Source organism: Mya arenaria, chromosome 13 (assembly GCF_026914265.1).
Source record: "Mya arenaria isolate MELC-2E11 chromosome 13, ASM2691426v1".
NCBI classification, from domain to species: Eukaryota; Metazoa; Mollusca; class Bivalvia; order Myida; family Myidae; genus Mya; species Mya arenaria.
In genome coordinates, this window is record NC_069134.1 from 50,024,067 (window position 1) to 50,047,045 (window position 22,979).

General features: G+C 36.0%; 1 protein-coding gene across 1 annotated transcript; it reads right to left on the reverse strand.

The window, feature by feature from the left end:
* Nucleotides 1-5,639: 5,639 nt before the first annotated feature.
* Nucleotides 5,640-22,979, reverse strand: LOC128213199 (ATP-binding cassette sub-family A member 2-like). The gene is made up of 15 exons (XM_052918758.1): nucleotides 22,848-22,979; nucleotides 22,534-22,649; nucleotides 21,633-21,780; nucleotides 15,617-15,742; nucleotides 15,088-15,220; nucleotides 11,833-11,956; nucleotides 11,435-11,506; nucleotides 11,095-11,201; nucleotides 10,816-10,957; nucleotides 10,230-10,364; nucleotides 9,906-10,009; nucleotides 9,489-9,694; nucleotides 7,057-7,193; nucleotides 6,565-6,789; nucleotides 5,640-5,758 (listed from the first exon to the last, which is right to left on the reverse strand). Exons 4-15 carry the CDS (start codon nucleotides 15,714-15,716, stop codon nucleotides 5,717-5,719), a joined length of 1,527 nt encoding a protein of 508 aa, XP_052774718.1. The 5' UTR covers nucleotides 15,717-15,742; nucleotides 21,633-21,780; nucleotides 22,534-22,649; nucleotides 22,848-22,979; the 3' UTR covers nucleotides 5,640-5,716.

Below are 22,979 nucleotides of genomic sequence, written 5' to 3' on the forward strand. Positions count from 1 at the left end.
CAGCTTTCCTCTTTACCATTGAGAGCTATCCTCCGGACATTTGGCAGGAACACAACATTCTACAGTGTGTCAACTTTTGTCTATCAACACTCCAACGCTGGTTCAGGATTCGTATATGTCCTCAGTACACCATTGCGGGTGTTGACCTTTTTCTTGGAAAGATTCGGAAGTATGAATTTACCATCTGTTTTGCCAATGTTGATAGACATATCGATTGACCAGCTAGGGCAAAGGATGTTGCAGCTACTTGTTTCTTCAGAGCCAACCAGCATTCTCTCGAGCAGACTGCACTGTCTTCAGACCACAGCTTTGCATTGCTTTGAACGCATGCTAATTTTAATTTTCGTTTACTTGGCGTTAACGAAATTGGAATAGGGCTTCAGAACAACAAACGGGAAAGTAGCATTACTGACTTAAACAAAAGAATTATGTACGGTTTCCTAGCTTCTAGCAAAGCTTCGAATTGCATAAAATTACAACAACCGATTTGTGCAGAAATTTACAAGCTTTTCAATCTCTCTCTAGACTCAGACCTTACCTCTAGCAGGTTGAAATTTGCGTCTATGTTGTATTGTATTGACAAATTCAGTGATGCAGTTGCAGTGTTGGACAACACAGATAAATTGTTGCATTCCAATGTATGGCAGTTCAGTCCACATTCACATAAAGGTCAATGCGAACCCATTGACGATTTTCTTTGGGATCTGTTCCGGTTGCCGGACGGTGATGTAATGAAAACATCAGTTGCGTTAAGTGTCATCTTCAGTCCACTAGAAAGACGTTGTTTGCCCACACATTTGGCTAAAGAGATTAATCTCATTGTTCATCAAGAAAGACTTGAACACGAACTCCCAATCTTGGAAAATTTGAAAGAGTGTGTGATGATTGATTCTATTCCATACCTTTACTATCTACAATATCTTAGCGACAGAGAACTTTATCAGTTAGATAGAAAACGTACAGCTTTACAGAAACTGCAACACTATGTGTTCGAAACGAGTAAAGGATATGGTCATATAGATACTGCAGCCAATGTCTTAGGACATTGCTATGAACTTGAAAACACGTTCGATGAGGCATGCCATTGCTACTCAGAATCACTCCGGCATAATCCACACAACAATGCTGCTGAAGGGCACATCTCGAGGATCATACAACACGGATCTATGTAAATACATGTAATTTAGTACCAACATTACAACGGAAACAACATAAACAAGCCTAGAAACCAGAACTTAAACATTATCCTGTTATGCGGCAACTGAGACGAATTTGGCAATACATCGTTTTCACTTAAAGAATGGATTTTCAATACACATCTTGTCTTCAGAACTTGAGTTTTAGTTTTCGCAACGTGGGGTAGGAGAATATCGCAATGCCATTCATTATACCTTATGCATATTATTTGTATTGGGCTTTGAACCAATTGCATTTGTGCCTTTAAGTTACTCTAACAGATCGTTTGTATTAGGCATTTAAATTAATTTTGACTTTTAGCGACACAAATAGATCGTTCAAAATTGAAGAATACATTGTACTATTCATTGCAAATGTGCCATTGAGTTATAGGCTTTGAACACAGTGGCGTAATCAACTCCATGATTGTTATGACAATAAATCAATAAGTTATCCTCGTCAAATGTTCTTATAAACATTTGTAATACTAACAAAGTAACCAAGAATAAATCCTTTATTGCTTAGTTAAACTACTTTGACTGAAAGACAAAGAAAACGCAAATAAACTAAGTGCAATAAGCAATATGAATAAAACATTTGATAAAAGTCAATATCATCTTCACACAGGTATGGTATCCAAAAAAAGTCAACATGATTGAAAGTGTATCCATCACAGAACTAACAAGGAAATACACTCACCCAAAACAAAAGGATATAAATTATAGGAGTAATCACCAAAACCTTTACAAACCTCAAATACATAATTTTATAAACGAGAGGTATCACTGGCTATCAGAGCCCCCGCTACACCACCTTCCTGTAATAAGAAGTATCACAGGGAGATGTGTATGTTCATTGCATGGCCGAGGTCTTTGAGAAGGCATCAATGAAGTAAATGGTCCTACTAATTAGAGATAAGGACCATTACATCTAAGAAATGAGGCGAATGAGGCATTAAATGTTGTTTTTTAGTTTTTATAAGCATATCACAGTTTTTAATTGAGTAAACTCAGTTTAAATTAATACCTCAAAACATATAAAGTTATGAAGGGAAGAAAGAAACTTGTATAACAATAGCAATCAAAAACTGCGATATCCCCGTCGTTTTCAAAAGTATCAACTTCGTCGTACAAGAGGATTACAATTAAGGGACAATAACTACAAAATAACTGCACTCAAAGTTATGGTTCCTGTGCACTGCACCTCTCCTTAATATGAGACATATCTGTATGAAGGCAATACCTCAAGGAGTTTTCAAAATATGCTCCGGGCAAAGAATAAGTATGAACACTAACAAAGGGCAATGAATAAAAATTACTGCACCCTGAGTAATAGTTATTGTGTACTGGATTTCTACTCAATGAGACCTGTATAATTTAAAGTTTTCAGTCAATATCTCAGACTAAAGGCCCGGTCACACCGCAAGAACTTTGCTGGAGCGTTCCTGGAGCGGTGAAAAAAAATCATCACCGCTCGTTACCGTTCACCAGAAGTTGGCCCCCGTTAAGGCAACGCCGTATACGCTTGGCCACCGCTTATGGTCCTTCCTACCGCTCCGAAAGTTTTGAGCTGCACAAAATATTGCGAGCGGTGAGGAGCGGGCAATTTATCGCTCCGGCAAAGTTCACCACTGTTCAAACAACGCCCAGTCAAAGTTTGGCACCGCTAGACGCAAGTTCGTGGACGCTTGGGTCCGCTAGGCCAACGCAGAAATCTTGAACGCTGGACCACCGCTGCTTCGCCAGCTTTGCCCGGGCGGTGATTAAACGTTGCACAAACTTTGGTGGAGCGGTTGTAAGCGTTTTACGAGCGGACACGGGATTGCTGGAACGGTGTCGGGCGTTGTAGCAGCGATCCATTGCGGTGATGAACTTTGGTTTGGCGTTGGTATGGAGGTGTCGGAGCGGGACCAGAATAAACCAACGCTCGCTACCGCTCGCTACCGTTAAGCCAACGCTATAGCAACGCCGGCTTCAGCGGTTCACCGCTAAGGCAACGCCCTTGTTTTCGATTTTTTCCCATTTTGTGCGCGGTGACGAGCGTTGTCGAAATTCGGTCCCCTCTCCCTACCGTTCAAGGAACGCTCCAACAAAGTTCGGGCGGTGTGACCGGGCCTTTACCTTAAAGACTCTTTTTCAAGTTATGCCCCGGACCTAAAATAACTATGAAAAATAACAAAGGGTAATTTCTCAAAATATATACTGCAGTCAAGGCGTGTTTTCTGTGCACTGCCAGTCGTCTTAATGAGATATATCTGTATATAAATTTGAAGTCAATAACTCAAAGATTTTTCAAGTTATGCTCCTGACAAGACTGCCGGTTGAGAGAAGTAAAAAAATAATCGAAGGGCAATCATTCGAAAATTACCATACATCAAAAAAATGTTTCTTTTGCACAGCACATCTTCCCAAACACTAAATATATGTATGAAGTTTGAGTTAAATATCACAAAAATATATGTTGTAATGAAAAACGTAGACGTGTTCCGATGTCCCAAACTAAAGAGATTTCTATATAAACCATATCACTAGGTGGTGGTAGTATAATAACTCGGTTTACCATGTGATGCCCGGTATTAATATGTTGTTGTTAAACAAGGACTTAAAGATGGTCTCATTGTGTAGTAGTCTAAGCAAACACATATTTATATGAACAAATTAGCCCTGTATGATTAAATAATGAACAATCTTTTATATTTTTATAAACATGGTGGCAAGCTATCTGAAAGCTTGCAACATTAAGGATATAAAACAGACATTATTGATGCACTAATTCTTTCCGAGCATATTTGTTCATTTTATAGTAGTTGTATGTAACTAGTTGACTCTTCGGATAAAACTTTATTACACAAGGGATACAATAACATGCATGTATCCCGCAGCTTACACGTTAGATTACAGACAATGGACGTTTAGTTTCTGTTCTTTTTTTTCTAACATAAAAATTTCTTAATAAATGCTTAAATAAAATATTCAGAGACAAAACAGTTAGTTTAAGTTTCTTATACTAAAAGGTTAAGATGCACAAACGTCACACGTAAATCTTACTTGAACACTATAACACAGCTGGATTAAAGAAGAGCCAAAAACTGCTTCAATCCAAAAAAAACAGAACAATGTAAAAATGTTTTATAGAATAGTGCAACCAAAACATTAACATAGACATTGCTTACTTTAAGCCTGTTTGGTATATGTGAGAACAAGAACAAAAAGTCATGTGTTGTGGGGAACATGTTGAGCTTAGTTTCAATAAAACAGTAAGATATATCCACCCTGTTCAGTTATGGCCATGTAAGGTAAATTGGATACATACAAAACATAAGTACAATAACATGTACATATGAAAACAATTGTGAACAACTACATATCAATACGAAAGGAAAATTTAAAAAATAACTACATGTCAATAAGAGACATATTATTTAAAAAAATACATGTCAGTGTAAATGAGAAATTACATGTCAACTAAATTTATGTCTATAAAGAAAAAAGCACTTTACAAATTGACTAATATATAAACTCGTTCTTCTCATAAAATATATTAAATATCTTCTGAACCACAAACAATAAAACAACCCCATTTATTTTGTATTTCAGATCAAACGATTTTCCTCTGTAATGGATTGTTGTAGAAAGTTTTGTTACAGGAAAACCATGTTAGATATATTCCTCCACTTATAGAAATGCAATATTTCCACAGTGACTTGTTAGTTTAATGTGTATTTCTTAAAATACCAAAATCAAAACAATTACCATTACCGCATAACAATAAACCAACGATCATATCCTAATACTAATACAGCATAATTACAAAATTTACAAAAATAAAGCATGTACTTTTACATAATGTAATATACCATGCATATAAAATATTATTGCACGCATTTCAAGCAAGCATATTTTAACAACCGTTCTAATGATAGTCAATACAAAACATTGTTAGTCCATTGGTTCAACAACAGATGTCTCCGTAAAAATACTGTAATATATGGATTTATGAACAGTGAGATCCCATGAAAATGAATAAATTATTATCACGAAATCATTAGCTAAAGACAAAATAAAAACAAAACACAAGTGGAAATGCATATAAATAAAACACATGGCAAATGATCTTTGTTACATAAACTATATCATAATCATAATAAATGCCAAAAGGTAGTAAGTTTAATCAACTCATAACTATTTCCTTTAGCTTATGAACCAAAGTTCATCACAAAAACACAATGTTTATCTTAAAATGAAGTTCAAGACAACCAAATAGTTCACATAACAATGATCATAACAATTGGCTCTCCATATTTGCATCAAGAGCTAATTCAAAATTCACTTCCAACTATACCGGTACTAGAAGACTGTTACAAGTTAGTTTCTGTTGCTATGCGTTACCTTGCTTCTCGAAGCTTAGAATATTGATACTAGTTATTTTCTCAACATATGTGTAGGCTTAATGTATGCTCTAGAATGTATATGGCTTTACTTGCTTTTGGCAAGAACTGTTGCAATAGATAGCAGGTCTCTATTAAGGAATTGTTTCTTGATCATGTGTTGACTGTATCCATACTGAGCAGGGATAAGTGAGTCTAAAAGAGAGAGAGAAAAACATTATTACCATTAGGTATTACCATCAAGGTCATAAACAGATCGAAGAGAAACCTCAAAATAAAAGGAGAATTTACATAAAAAGGAAGTTTAAAAGAATAATAATTTCAAGTGTAACAAATAAGACCTAAAATCATGTCAATAGCCCTTAAAATGGTTACGTTACTAAAATCAGTATTTCGAAACGTAGAAGTTTGTAAATAAGCCTACTAAAATAAAAAAACATTCAGGAAGGATAAGCCTCTAGAAAGGTCAAAGTAAATTATAGATTAGCTTTTAGAAAGATAAGAATACACATACAAGTCCTTCAAAATACTAAGATAACTTATTAGGGAGGTTAAAATACACTGATTACTATATAGAAAATTGTTACGAAATACAGCCTAGTATTTAAAAAGGAATCTAAAACACACAGAAAAGCCTAGATAGACAGGATGTAATTATACACAGATATGCCTCTAAAAAGGATGTTAAGACACACTAGTCAGCCTTAAGAAAGACAAATAAGCCTTTGGTAGGGTTTTAGGCTGCAAATATAAGCCTTTAATTTAAAGAAAGTTAAAATCATTTTTTGTTAAAAAAAATGTCAAATTACACATAAACCTTGAGGAATGTTAAAATCTACTCAGATAAGCTAAGATCAACGGATAGAAAATGCATAGTTGACCCTTATGGTGTAAAAGGGGGGATTATTTAAAAAAAAATATTCAGAGGCACTCTGAACATTTCTAAAATTTTTAAAAATTAAAGTATACTGATATTTTAAGCAAGCTAAATATAAACCTACCCCGGCTCCTCCAAATCCTAACAAAGGGACATCATCATCCTCTGTTTCCAAGGGAACCTCAGCCTGCAAGTCTGACAACATCTCATCGTCTTGCGAAGACGAAGACGATATATTTGTAGTAGATGACACTGCACGAGACCTTGTTCTGGAAGCATGGATATCTAGGGTGGAGTCTTCGCTCTCTTGCACTTTCTCCACTTGTTGCTTCACAAAGTTTATAAAGACCTGGAAAAGTAGGTGTAAAATAGAGACTTCAAACATGGTTTGGTAGCATCGTACTTCTGCAACATTCTTAGTTAGCATAGTTAGCTTAGTTATTCATAAAAACATTCAAATAATAAAACATTCAGTCTGGTGCAATAATATGTATACATTTGTAAATGAATGAACTATTGGTTCTACAATATTTCTTTAGTTACAACTGGATACTGCTTTAAAATTTTAATGCATCTTATCTTAAAAATAAGTTGTTTTAAACAATAAAGGGATTACATTGTCGAGAGTATTCTGGCTGACAGAATAGTCCTCTATGTTGAGATCAGTCTGGGCTTCCTCGAGTTTAGAGAAAACATACGATAGTGATATATCCTGGCTTTTTAACTCAAACTGAAGCAAGTTGTGGTGGCACTCTGGAATACAGAAATACATGTGGTGGCAAGTCGGACTATCATAAGAAAAAAATAATAGATGTAAGTTGATAATTCATAATAAAACAAAGAGATGTTTGTCAAACATTATGCCCCCCCCCCCCCCCCTGAGCGCCATGTTGTCAGGATTATATGGGCAATTGAATGAAATTAGCATGGACCAAAATGACAGCTATTAAGGCAGTTTTAAGATTATGACCATTAAAGTGTGAGGATAGAGTATGTTATGACCATGACCTTTGACTCTATGAACTCAAAATCCAGAGTCATCAGCTGGTCACCAGAAACCTAAATGTCAAGTTCGAGGGCCATGGGTGCAGGCATTGTCAAGTTATCACACAGACAAGTTTTTTTCGTTCAAGGTCACTGTGACCTTGACCTTTGACCCATTGACCCCTTAAATCATAAGGGGTCATCTACAAGTCAGATGCAACTCCAAGTCAAGTTTGAAGGCCATGGGTTCAGGCATTGTTGAGTTATCACTCGGACAACCTTTTACCATTCAAGATCACTGTGACCTTGACCTTTGGCTCTATGAATCCTAAAATCAATAAGGGTGATCTACTGGTCAGGCTTAACATCCATGTCAAGTTTAATGATCATAGGTTCAGGCATTGTTGAGATATCAGTGGGAGAAGATTTGTTAACTTTTTTGCGTTAAAGGTTACTGTGACATTGACCTTGGCCTGATGACCCCCAAAGTCGATAGGGGTCATCTACTGGGCAGGCCCAACCTTCATGTCAAGTTTGATGACCATAGGTCCAGGAATTGTTCAAGTCGCTTTCAAGGTCACTGTGACCTTGACCTTTGACCCCTAAAATCAATAGGGGTCATCTACTGGTCAGGCCCAACCTTCATGTCAGGTTTGAGGGCCATGGGTGCAGGCATTGTTGAGTTATCACTCGGACAACCTTTTATCATTCAAGGTCACTGTGACCTTGACCTTTGGCCCAATGACCCCTTAAATCAATAGGGACCGTCTTCTGGCCAGGCCCAACCTCCAAGTCAAGTTTGAAGGCCATGGGTGCAGGCATTGTCGAGTTATCACTCGGATAACCTTTTACCATTCCAGGTCACTGTGACCTTGACCTTTAGCCCAATGACCCCTAAAATCAATAGGGACCATCTTCTGGCCAGGCCCAACCTCCAAGTCCAGTTTGAGGGCCATGGGTGCAGGCATTGTCGAGTTATCACACGGAAAACCTATAACCATTCAAGGTGACTGTGACCTTGACCTTTGGCCCGATGACCCCCAAAACAATGGGGGTCTTCTACTGGTCAGGCCCAACCTTCAATTCAATTATGAGGGCCATGGGTGCAGGCATTGTCGAATTATCACTCGGACAACCTTTTACCATTCAAGGTCACTGTGACCTTGACTTGGCCCGATGACCCCCAAAAACAAAAGGGGTCATCTACTGGTCAGGCCCAACCTCCAATTCATTTATGAGGGCAATGGGTGCCGGCATTGTTGAGTTATCACTTGGACAACCTTTTACCATTCAAGGTCAATGTGAACTTGACCTTTAACCCGATGAGCCCAAAAAACAATGTGGGTCAGCTATTGGTCAGGCCCAACCTCCAATTCAAGTTTGAGGGCCATGGGTGCAGGCATTGTCAAGTTATCACTCGGACGACCTTTTACCATTCAAAGTCACTGTGACCTTGACCTTTGGCCTGATGACCCCCCCCCAAACAATAGGGGTCATCTTCTGGTCAGGCCCAACCTCCATGTCAAGTTTGAGGGCCATGGGTGCAGGCATTGTTGAGTTATCACTCGGACAAGCTTTAAAATCATTTTACCATTAAAGGTCACTGTGACCTTGACCTTTGACCCCCAAAAACAATAGGGGTCATCTACTGGTCAGGTCCAACCTTCATGTAAAGTTTGATGACCATACGTCCAGGAATTGTTGAGTTATTACTCAGACAAGCTTTGGTCTACCGACGGACCGACCGACATACCGACATGCCTGTGCAAAGCAATATACCCCTCTTCTTCGAAGGGGGGCATAATTATTTATTATGGCATAATTTTTTTTTTAAATCCGTCCATACAACAGAAAGTTAGTCTTCGCCAGAAATTGAGCCGGACGCTCGGACGGACAGTGCGAATTTCATTTGCCCAACTTTAGGGTGTAAAAACATCATTGATCATTATACAATTATTTATTATGGCAAGATTTTTGAGAGCCGTTGAGATTGTTGTATCCTTATTCTTGACCTTAACCGGATATAATTATACAAGTACAATGTCATTGCTATTAGCTATTTACCTTTAATATCTGCAGCCGGAAAGTTTTGGAGAATAAACCGTCTTGCACGCGTCTGTGAGTGTTCAAACTCTGGCCCTTTAAGTCGAAGACTAAGAGTATATCCGTCCCCGAACTTATTTTTGAGATGCTGTATACTTCCCAGACACTTGAACTGACCATTCACCATGATGGCCAGACGGGTACATAGCGCCTCACACTCTTCCATGCTGTAAAGTAAAGCGTTATTCAGTTGGTGTCAGCAAATTAAAAAGATGGTTATAAATACATAATATGCCTATATACTGTAATATGTTTTGTGAAAACAAAAGTTTAAACCTCCTTGCTCTGCACTTAAACAACTATTCAACACATTTTCAATGTATTTTCTAAAGGACTTTATTTCTACCAAGGAATTCATTTAAAATGCATGTACTTTACCTATGAGATGTCAGTATAATAGAGCGGCCATCTTTGATGAGGTTCAGTATAAGGTCCCATAAAAAGCGCCGTGAGTGTGGGTCCATGCCAGTAGTTGGCTCATCCTGTAACAGTGTTTTTATATGTATTATCATATCTGTTTTTAAGATGATAACTACAAGTATATTTTTTACATTTTTTTATGTTCTGACAATAAACATAAGACTATTTTTTATTTAAAATATAATGTTTTAAAAAGGCCTATATTTCTGTTTAAATATAATTATTTGTTTCGCGAAATCCTTAACTGTATAAATCATACTAAAATTGTAATATATCCATTACCATAAAAATCAGTGGAGGGTGACCTATGAGAGCTATAGCAGTGGATAACTTCCTCTTATTTCCTCCACTGTACGTGCCAGACAGTTTGTTCTGATACTCCGTCAGGTTGAGCTTTTTAAGTGCCCATTCTACTATCTGCAAGATGAAAATAAACAATGAAATCACACAATTAAATTCCAGGAAAGTTTTGTATGCTCTTTAATAATATTTATTTTGAATAATCTTATAACCATATATGATCAGCACAAAGGATAAAATAACATTATAAAAGTTTTTTTAAGCAAAATCATATAGCTTTCAAAATATCAACTGGCAGTACCTGGTCTACTCAATATGTATTAAAAAACACATGCCCCACCCACCATCAGATGGATGTATACCTCACATTCCTTACGAACCTGGTTTTCCTCAGACATAGGTTGACCCCTCAGTCTGGTGTATAATTGTACATAACTGGACATTATTCACATAACACATACCTAAGGCAACTGGTTCTCCTTGGATGGAGGTACGCCCCTCAGTATGCTGTATAGTTGTATGCGTTTATATACCTTGAAACTATTCTCATAACACATGCCTTACGTACCTGGTTCTCCTCAGATGGAGGTACACCCCTCAGTCTACTGTACAGTTGTATGTGTTCACGAGCTGTTAATTCATCGAATAGAGCGTCAAACTGTGGACAGTAGCCAATGTTCTGTTGTACCTTCAACATGTCCTTGGTCATACTGGAAAATTAGGATTTATGCCATTAAATATGTTTCTGAACCATTGTTTGTTACTTATAAAGATCAGTATATTTTTGTAAGTAAATCGAAATAGTAGTGACAACAACCAGAGTACAGTAAACCCCACAAATGCTAACCTGTATCTGTTGAGGTAAGCGTCGCCTGATGTAGGTCGAAGATCCCCCGTCAACATCTTAAATGTTGTTGTCTTTCCAGCACCGTTCACTCCCAGGAGGCCAAAACACTGTGAACATAAGAAAACCCAAGGTAAAAATAGTTAATATAAAACTGTATTTAACTGCTTAATTCCCAAGGGATAGAGTGATTATGAACAAAGATGTTAATAAGTGAGCTTCAGGATGACCTAATAAAGCGTAAACTTTGTGCCAAACAATGCTAATATGATAATACAATATGATTATGTTTCATAAATAGTTGTATGTATATATTCTTTGAAAATATATTTGTTAAACACACCTCTCCTTCTGGCACGCCAATACACATCTTGTCCACTGCCAGGTGATGACCCATTTTACGAGTCTTGTAAACCTTAAGTTCATAAAAAGATCTCCTGGTCAAAATTAAATACTTAAATTGGAAGTTAATTATAATTTCCTTTGAAGGACATCACAAAAATTAATCAATGAAATTAATCGATTCATGGTTTAGAGGTTTTGAATATTAATTTAACTGCGTCCCATCCTATGATAATTTATAGTCGAAAATGTCCAGATTCATTCTATACTGAAAATTGAAGACTAGATGTAAAATTGCATAAAATGTTCTTTTTCATATAACATCCATGTAGCTAACCACCATAAAGTTTTTAGTTTTCAGTGAATACTGTTTTGTCTTTATTGGGCAACAAATTGTACCTTGGTCAGGTTTTCTAGACGAAGCAGATCTTTCCGGCCTGTTCCCCGTGTGACCCTCTTCCTTTCCGTTGCCACATCAACATCTTCCTCCCCTACTCCATTACTAGCAAATTTGACGTGCCGCCTATATGAAAGATATTTGATATATGCGTCAGTTCTGTGAAAGATTAGATCAAGTTGCACTTCAGTTAAAATAGGAAACCATAAAAAATGTTCAATTTCTTCACTACATATATGACTTCTTTTCTTTTCGCCATGGCATTCTATATGTGTTACAAATGGTCAATCTTACACACAAATGAAAACTGAGAAATAATGCTCCAAAAAATTGCACCAGTAACCAAGTTCGGTGAATATCTCAAGTTATAAATATGTTATTTAAGTATGATAATGTGGAAAACGACACACACGGATGGCACTGGACAACATGTTCCCTTTCTGCCATGCTCCGTAGACGTCATAAAAAAACGTTTCATATTTATGACGATTGGTTGAACAAAATGATTTACATACTGATGACTATTTATAATTTATTAAATGTTGAAGTAACAGACAACAAAATGTTTTAATTACATTTGTTCTTTCATTATCAATAACGCAGTAAACATGGTGAACTTTATCAAGAACTGAACATTATCAGCACGATGTTCATTGTTCAATTTATCATGAAAGTACAAATGTAATTCAAACAAACCCCAAGCTTTGCCAACAAGGTCGAGACACCTTTTAAAACAAGTGTACATGTTGTATCTAAACATACGGGTATGTTATAAAATAGTTCACCTTTTTAAGATAAAAACGATGCTGTTAAGAACATTGTTAACTTGAAGTTCTGAATGATTGGCACATTGCTTATCAAATTAGGCGCAAATTATAAAAATTAGATATGAAATAATACGGTCATGATATAATATGAAAATTTCCCTTCCCCGTGTTTTCTCTTGTTGGTTAAATGTTATGTTTTAATCCTTCTTTTAACATTTTTTTTCACATTTTCCCAACAACTATATGAATAACAGCCATTAGACAATAAACTGAACAAGTGATATACATAACAGATGTTAGTTGGTGATAGTAACAAACTGATTTTTTTTTAACTTTGGGAAACAATATTTCAAAAACTGTTTTTATAGGTACTTAAAAATTTAATAAACAAACATGGAAAACAAATAACAGGGAAAAACTGGATAATGAAATGATGGTATATCCCGTTGAATTGTGCTTAAATAACATAATTATAACATTAGCATGTTGTGATGATTAAGATAAACTGTGTTAGAAAAATGTACATAAAACCACCCTTACCAAAATCTTGAAACATGATTATAAAAAAGTTCACTAAGCGAAACAGTTAGAAAAGAATAATCAAATGATCAAAATCATCATACCGTATTTTCCCGACGATAAGACGGGGAAATTTGGTCCTGATTTTTAACCTTAAAGTAGGGGGCCGGTCTTATAGGCGAGTCTATAAGAATTTCATAAAGAAATTAAAATATTTTGACAAAACATTATTCTTTACATTTTCCTTATTATAAGGCTTTGCATATATAATGCACATACATGTAACTGGCAGATTTCAATACACATTTTATAAATCGTGTCATTAATTTATCCGCAATCATCAATGGTTATTTATTTCTCAAAATTTAAGTCCCATTAACTAAAATCCAAACAAACGAAAATTTAACTCATTAACACATGGAATGTGTTCTGTTTGTCGGCTGCAGATCAAACAGTACAATTTGTGACGTCACAGCACGAGCTATGTAAAATCAAAGATGCACTGCAATGGTTTGTATCTAAATAGGTCAATCAAATACCGTATGAACCCACATAACTCCCAAAATGGCGTCTAGGCTGGTTCGAACATACCATACCATCGGAAAATAAAAATCAATAATCCTAAGCAAATGAACAAATTTAGTTGATAATTGAATTGATTTAGCTTGAATATTTTCACAGACTTGGAGAATTTAAAGTGCTGGATTTGCTTTAAAAATTGACCCCGTCTTATAAACGAGTCGAGACAAAAACACCAGATTTCATGGGCAAAGTTAGCGGGTCGTCTTTTAAGCGGATCGCCTTATAGTCGGGAAAATACGGTACTCATATGAAAGCTTTATGAAATGATCGCATAGACACTGTTCAAATGCCAGCGTGTCTTGTTCCAAAACAAAACATTAAGAAGATGTTACAAATAACTGACTTTGTAACTATTCATACTATTTTCATTTAGTTTGACTGTGAAGAAAGCTGACAGGATATACAATCAGGCTTGAGTCCGTTTTCCTGGGTAGAAACCAGTACTGGTGTCATATTTGAGAGGCCATGAGAAGGTATACCTGGTGGGAATTGAACACCGAAACCTCTTAAGTGAGAGGCAAACACATGTACCACTAGAGCACCCTCAACCTGTCTAACTTCAGATATGTTTTGAGAGGCCATGTTTACCTGGTGGGAATTGAACACCACAGCCTCATGGTTGAGAGACTTAACATTTTTTATAATTAATAAGAAAAGAAGATATAACAACAGCTGAAAGACCCCGTAGCTACAAACAATGCGAACACTACATTTAAGGGAAAAGTTCAAAGGCCACCTATCAACATACATCTAGCGCAGGCACACACAGTTCAAACTTATTAACATCCATCTTGGATGACAATATGCAAACACTAAATAAATGTAATGTCTAAAATGGTTTATACTAAACTGTTTCGATTGATTGTAAAGACAACTATAAGCTGATATGATTCACTTTTGAGTGAGTTTCTTTGGCAAAAACCAATTTCAGGTTTTTTTGAGAGGCCATAAGAAAGTACTGGGGCTTGATCCCACAACCTCTCGAGTGAGAGATGGACACCTATACCACTAGACCACTATCAACCTGTCTTACTTGAGATTTTATTGAGCAAATAATGATATCACATCAACTCTAACAAGAGTGTCGCAGAGGAAATGCTAACGCTTGTCTATTCTGGATTTGTCAGTCCAACAAGGGGCATAATTCAATAACTATTAAATCCATTTAAGCCCCTTGCTATATATGTGCGTTCTGATTGTCTCTGGAAACATGTGTATCAAGTTTCATTTGAACATCTTTGAATAAGATTTTTAGTTTTTTTGTAAAGGTTTTGGCATGATGTGGACAACTTTACCAAAGCTATCACAATAATCAAAAAGAAGTAGCAAGCCTAAAAAGACATTATTCAAATTATTGTAATTGTCACTATGCATATTATCTTTGTTTACCTGGCTTTGATGAAGAATCTATATTCACAGAGCAGGGTGATGACAAAGAAGACGAGGCCCATGATGGACATTATGACTAGCTTCTTGGTGATCAGGTCCCAGCGCAGAGGGGATAACATCTTGTCATACTGACCTTTAGTGGGAAATAAACATGTACATAAGTTAGAAGACTTATAGGAAATTTTGGTCTTTACCTAATACTTATATTCAAACATTTATCAAGAAATTATTATAAATTATTTTGATCTTTCGACAAAAAATACCAACACTTCAAGCAGCTATCAAGGACCTTATTAATAACTTAAATATAAGTGCTTTCCAAACAAAATCTACACAAAACTATGATCTTTTCAAGGTTCTCTGTTAATGCCCAATACTGTAACATTTGTCAAAGACAAAGATATACAAATTCAAATCCCGATTGTCTAAGATCAAATATATTCAAGGACCCAATTCATTCCACCATTGTAATAGACATACTCGAAAAACATGAGTACCACTTCCCCTTGAAGATTTGTATTCGACTTACCAGTTTTAAAGTAGAACTCATTCTTGTACTGGTTGAAGGCAATGTCCATGAGGCCCCGACCAAGGCAGTAATTTGGGAAAATGAGGAAAACATCCTTCATGTAATGTCATGTACACGATTCAGGGCCTGAAATATCATGAATATGGTATTCATCAAATGTCTCTTTTACTAACAAAATTGAGTCTTTTCTAAATAGTATTTGCATTATAATCATACCAGCTACTTTAGCCTCAGTAACAGCAAACAGTATCATTATCATGGGTTCTTGCAGTTGCTAATTATCAATCCTTGAAAAAATCAGGTTTTTTTTGTGGGGGGGGGGGGTCTGTAAGAACCCTATAGAAACTGTTTTCAAAGTCTCTTATCCCCGATATACACTTCATGTAACATCCATCTGTATTTGATGCAAATGTCCCAGGGTAAAACAGTCTTCACAACTCTACAAAAGTTAAAACCTTTCCATCCAGATTCAGAAATAATCCAATGTTAATTTTAATCATGTTATCAGAAGAAATGTCTTACTTTCATTAATATATTATCTAGGATTTCAGGAATAATCTGCTGTTAATTTTACATTGGAAAGCTGAATTTTTTTCAGTTAACAATACCTAGGATTTCCGGAATAATCCTGTTAATTATACAACGGAAAACTGAACTTTCTTCAATTAACATATTTCTGGGATTTTAGGAATAATCCTGTTAATTATACAACGGAAAACTGAACTTTCTTCAATTAACATATTTCTGGGATTTTAGGAATAATCCACTGTTACTTATACAGCGGAAAACTGAACTTTCTTCAATCAACAATATACAGGAAACTTTTTATCATATTTAAAATGATAAGTGAACAGTCATATAATGTCTGAAAAATAGTGATATTTTAAAGCTAAACATATTTCTAATGCTTTAAGAGAAATGAATTTTTCCAAACAGTTCTAACCTGCTCTATTATGACTAAATTGAAGGTATTTTTACAAAAATAAGCTGATTCTGAGACCAAACTGTCAATCTGTAAGAGTGCAGCTTTAAAATAATTATATTAATTCTAATATGGACAAGGGCCAGACTGTAAAAAAATGTTTACACTGGTAATATCAGAAACCATTCTAACAAGTCCTATTAATACCAAATGAAGAAGATAATCAAATTAAATAATTAATTCCTGTTTTTTTCTCTACTGTAAAATGCTTCCGGTATAGTTTAAACGAAGGCGATTTTAAGTACATCACTGAATAATATTATATGAAATGAGGCATACAATGTACATGTCAATGACACATAAACAGCTTCACATGTTTTTATTTATAAATCAGAAAGCTACTGGTTAACAATGTCAATATTCCCTGGAATGTAAAATGTTGGAAGGATTTATCATTAGCTATCAATTTCATTAGCAAAGGTATTTTCCAATCATTCTGCAATTTATTATTGTAATAATTATATCAGATAGTTTACATAGAATTCGAATATCAGTAGCTTTGTAAATTAACGAAACAAATTGCTGCTTTATCAAGAATAACCCAACTTTTTATTTATATTTAACTTGTCATAGCTTAAACATAACAATGATATAAAATATTCTTTAAAGAAATTGGTAATAAACTGTTTTATCGACTTTTCGTGGCAAGTTAGTTCTAAATGAATATGAATTATTATATTTTTGTCTGTCATATTTGTCCTTTATCATACAAAATGTGTTTACATCTTTTAATCATATCACTTAAATTAAAGTTTCTTGTTCTTTTAACCTTATTTACATACTCAGGTGAATCCTGGCAATATTAAATATCAAAGGTCAAATAATGTTTTTCAGACATTAATGGACAGAGAGGTTATGCAGCAGCTGTCCTTACGTCTGTCCCGGGTGCTGGAGGACATTGGGGTCAGCAGGTACATCCGCACCAGAAGGAGGAGAACATTCCTGATGAATGAGACACTAGCGAGGATCACAAATGAGTTAGCTGGTAGGAACATCACTACCTATACCTTTGGTAGCCAGTCAGAGGGGACCACTACACTGGGGATGAAGTCAGATACAGACACATTGACGTGTGATAACAACCGGCCAGTAATACTTGACTGGAGTGAATGGATCCAGGGAAAGTGGAATCTTCTTGTGGTAAAGAATGAACAATCTCCACCCCAGCACTGCTGGCTACAGTGGGTAAGACGTGACCTCCCATTACCAGTGACAGAGGTGATCAATCCTAGTGACATGGTGGATAGTGAGGGCAGAGTGCTGATGATCAACACTCAAATTGAGTTTCAAGAAGTCTGGAGACTAACCAGTGAGTCTGGAGAGGTGGTCCAACATGGTCCATCAGAGCTGGGATGAAATGTCCGATGTGATATTTGCATTTCACTGTACCAGCCTTCCTGAAGAGTGCAAGTTTCTATTCCGAAGGCCACGCCCTGATCACTGGCCCAGACCTGACACACTGACCATGGTTAGGCAGACTGGAGTGTTCCTGGTACCACAAGGATACACTGAGGATCCTTCTATACCAGTCAAGTGCCGGTCGACAACATTTCATGTGCCTCCAGAAAACCCGTATTATCCTCTTTATAAGCGCGAGTGGAGATTTTCAACTTCAATCATGGAGAGACTTCTTGTATTTGATATGAATACAATACAGCATAAGGTGTACGTATTTATGAAAATGCTTAGAAAATCAATAATAAAGCAGGTTTTAGATGACCATTTTAGCACATATCACATAAAGACTGCAATTCTGTTTACAATAGAGACATATCCACCAAATATATGGAGGAAAGACAACCTTGTACAGTGTGTGATCTACTGTCTGGCCACTCTTCTAAGATGGCTGAAGATCAGGTTTTGTCCACACTACACCATCTCAGGGGTGAACCTGTTTACTGGAAAACTGTTTAAACATGAACAGTACAAACTGCATTCCATGATAACAGAAATCATTAAAAACAACTTTCAGTTCCTATATACAATTGAAATGGATAATCTTGGGAGGAGAATGTCATCCCAAATTATTGGGGTTGACACAAGATGTGGTCTCAATAAAGTCCAAATTATTTTATACAATATCTGTGTATGTAATGTAATTTTACAACATGAATTTTTTTTGTTCAACGAGATTAACAATTTAGATCAATCTTTGATAGAACATTTTGAGACATTGCAATTTATGAAGAACAATGGAACTGAAATAGAACAAGAGGCAGCTTCCTCCATAATACCATCAGTGTGTGGAACCCTTGCCTCCATCCAAGCCTCAAGGTGTATCTACCAAGGACAACCTATCACACAAAACATTCTCCAGCTGTACAAACTGTCCTTTGACTCGGATCTGCTGTCCAGCAGACTGAAGTTTGCCTCCATGTTGTACTGCAGTGGGCAGTATGAGACAGCAGCAAACTACCTGACCTACTGTGAGGGACTGCTGGGGACTGCAGTGTGGCAATATTGTCAGTGTATAGGAAGACAGAAAACAAAACCAACCAATGAGTTCATGGATAAGGTTGTTAACACACCATTCAAGGATATGTTACAGAAGTATACAATCTTCAATGTAGTGTTAACTAAACATGATATCCATTGTGTTCCACCTCATCTGGTGTATGAAATGTTCAGAACAGTAGCAGATGAAGACAGACAACAAAGACTTCCAGATTTTCTATATGACTGGATGGACTACATTGTGATTGACTGTGTTCCATTTTTTCATTACCTATAGTACCTCACACACAAACAACTGAACCAACATGACAGAGAATTACGGGCACTGAACAACCTTTATTTCAGCATATCTTCAAGTGATGACCATGGCCATATAGACACAGCCTGGAACATGCTGGGCCACTGTTATGAACTGGAGAATAAGATGGACCTGGCATGGATCTGCTACACGGAGTCACTGCAGGTCTACCCTCGAAACAATGCAGCAAACTGGCATGTGGTTAGAATGATGAATCAACAGTTAAAAAATTGAGTGTAGTGGTTCATGAAGTTTATTGAAATAGAGACCAAAATTGGTGAAAAAGGTGAAAATATATGCTACAAAGTATTTTATAAATGAAATGCAAAAATCTTCAACACCAACAGTATTTGTGAATACAATGACAGACATTGTTATTTTGCACATTAATTGTCATTGAATATTGTATTGTTATAGAAGTTGTGTAATTGTCAATGAACATTGTACTATTTTTGTAGTTGATAAATTGTCATTGAACATTATGATTTTTTTGGACGTTGTATATTTGTCAGTGAATAATGTACAGTAGAAACTCACTAAACCGTCATTGAAAAGGATTATTATGGAAGTTGTTTGCTTGTCATTTAATATCGTTGTATGACTGATTTAAAAATACGAATAAAAACATTTTTAATATCAATTACTTAATACAGTTATGGTAATTTCATTCTTACTCGAGAAGCAGTTCAGGTGTTATTCCCTCGAACTCGGGTCAACAATTGTCACTGTTACAAACATGATCATGACACAACTGTTTTATTACTTGATCAAATGTTTACCATAACAAAAAAGAATTAAAAGTTGTATTTAATATCAGAACAAATTGTATTTAAAGAAAACAGAAATTCCAAAGACATCATAGCGTAAAGGGAAAAAAGTCTGTACTGTTGACTGGAATGATGATGGCTTTCATTCAAAACAGCGAAAAGAGATTTGTATTTATATAAGATTCAGGTAATAATATTAAATGGCAGTGATACAACTTCCATAACAGCAAGATGCCAAAGGCTGATATTGAATTCACAAATACTATTTTTGTTGTTGCTGATGTATTAATAACACAAAAGAAATTGTCGTATTACTAATTTAAGAATATACACTTTTTAACAGTTATCAAAGTTATTCTAATTTCTGTTGTATTATTTTACTATACTAAAGACATAAATGAACTTTAGGACACTTAAGTTCCTAAACTAGTTATCAATATACTGAAGTTTGAGACAGTTTACTGCAATCATTGTCATTCATTCCTATTATAAAGAGATACCCTAACAGGAATGATATCATCATAACCTTACTCAAATATTTGGAAGATGGGTGTTTAACAATACTTAACAATATTCCATTTTCCCCCATGTTTTTACATTGAACCTAGGGAACGCCAGTAGAGGATAATAAGAGCACTGTGGAGCAACCACCAATAATCATTTGTCTTTTCTAAGACATATTGTTATCTGTCTAAAAAGGGGCATTACTCAATTATTATTAACAGTTTTTCCCAAGGTTAGAGTTTTTGTTACATGACACAGCCATTTAGAGCTATTACGATTAATATCCCCACACACCCACCAAAGTGTTGGAATGCAAAATCATTTTAAAAATCTGACCTTGTATGAAACAATATGGACAAGACACAAACTATCATCAGTAAGGCTTATATAGAAAAGCATACTACATAAGTTCAGAAGGTTGCTGTGACCTTGCCCCCCAAGGTAGGGAAACTGGTCTGGTGCGAAAGACATCCTGCTACTATGGTGGTCACTTCTGCCAAATAATTTTAAAATCCAACATTGTATAACAAAGATATGGACAGGACACCAACTATCATCAGTTAGGCTTAAATAGCAAAAAGTTCAAAGGTTGCTGTGACCTTGACCTTAACATAAGGAAAACTAGTCTTGTACACAACACATCCTCCTGCTATGATGGTATCTTTTGCCAAATATTTTTGAAAATCCGAACATGAATGAGAAAGATATGGACCAGACTAAATTGGGGCAGACATACACTTAGGTTAGGTTAGAAGGTTTCAATGACCTTGACCTTGATGGTACACCTGCCAAATTATCTTAAAACCCAACCATGATTGAGAAAAATAGAGACAGGACAAATACGGGATGGACCGAAGGAAGGCCGGACTGACTAACAGATGGATGTGACGACACACATGCATCCTATATAACCCCCTTTGAAAGACAGATGGAACAAAGATACTTAAAACATTTTTACCCTGGCCAAACCAAATAAAGAACGCTGCTAAAAATAAGGTTACATCAATTTACCTTATCATATGAGAATATCTCTAGTAGGAAGCTACAGACAATGCATGTGATTCCCGTGAACAGGTTGATGACAATCAGGCAAATGTAGGCTGTGCTGGGCTCCTTGAAGAAAAACGAGGCTGGGTACATCACGGGGGTCATTGACCAGCTGGAAATGAGAAATAAACATGTATTTAGTATGTACATAGGGGCAAACAGGAAAATGTAGGCAACGCTTGCGAACGAGGCAGGGTTCATCACTGGCATCATTGACCAGTTGAAAAACAAACATTTAGTTGTTTGTGTGTGATTTATTAACATGACTTAAATTGAGTGAAATTGAATGTGTCTTAACTTGTTTGGAGAGTCAGACAAAATAAAACAGAATCAAACATAATAAAACAATACTTTCTGGCTTGACCAAGTCATTATGCCCACAAACGCTGTCATCATGATTAAGAAATTAATATACAAGTGGTGCTAAAGACGACATGTTCACCAAACGTTACACATATTTATCGCCTTTTCATGCGCCTCAAAAATGGAAAAAGGGAACATTTTAAATTTTAACTGAAAGTGAAAGAAGCAGACATGATTTGTTTGCCTTGAAGTTAAGTAACAATAAAGTTCACGGCATAAACACTTAAAGCTATAGTTCAAGAGTGCAATAGCCAAAAGTGAAATATTTTGGTGTTGCATATGTAGGATTTATTGTTATCTTACACTGAAACAAACAAGTTTTCTTTGTTTTTACACCATAAAAGGATATGAAATGACATTTCATTGTAGTTTCAAAATGAGGTGCATGATTGAATGTTAACATTATGTCATTTTAGAAATGACGTCACTGAAATATTGTCCGTAAGCTTTATGTGCACTTACGATCAATTCTGAAGTGAGACAGTGAAAAATATCAACTTACCCATAAAGGAAGAAGAGTGCAATCATAGCTGGCAGGTTTGTGGAAGAGACGTAGGCCGGAATTTGGAACGCAAGGAGAATAACAATGATACACACCGCCGGAATCACATAATTGCACTGGGAGAAAAGAGTGTAAAGCAGAATTTATTCAGGCAAAGATAACAGACTGAAAAACTCATTCTTGAAGTATGCCCTAAGCAAGATGTAGGGACTCTGTTCCCTGTTTAAATTTATTAAAAAGTTAACAAAGCATTTTAATATTACAGTTTAACTGGAAAACACCGTGTCACCTCATAAAAAGAATCCACAACTCACCATATCCCAAACATAGTTAGCGAGCCAGTACATGATTGGGTTAAGGCCGCTGACAAATTGTAGATGTTTTGCCTTGATGGATCGTTCATAGACGAGGAAGACAACAAAACTGGCTGGCACAAATGACATTGC

What these genes read in the sequence shown, in the direction of transcription:
- LOC128213199 (XM_052918758.1), bottom strand. Translation starts at nt 15,716, where the DNA reads ATGAAGGATGTTTTCCTCATTTTCCCAAATTACTGCCTTGGTCGGGGC. An exon ending in GCCAGAATACTCTCGACAAT is followed by an intron (nt 6,790 to 7,056) that starts GTAATCCCTTTA and finishes CTACTTTTCCAG; the next exon opens with GTCTTTATAAACTTTGTGAA. An exon ending in TAGGATTTGGAGGAGCCGGG is followed by an intron (nt 5,759 to 6,564) that starts GTAGGTTTATAT and finishes TCTCTCTTTTAG; the next exon opens with ACTCACTTATCCCTGCTCAG.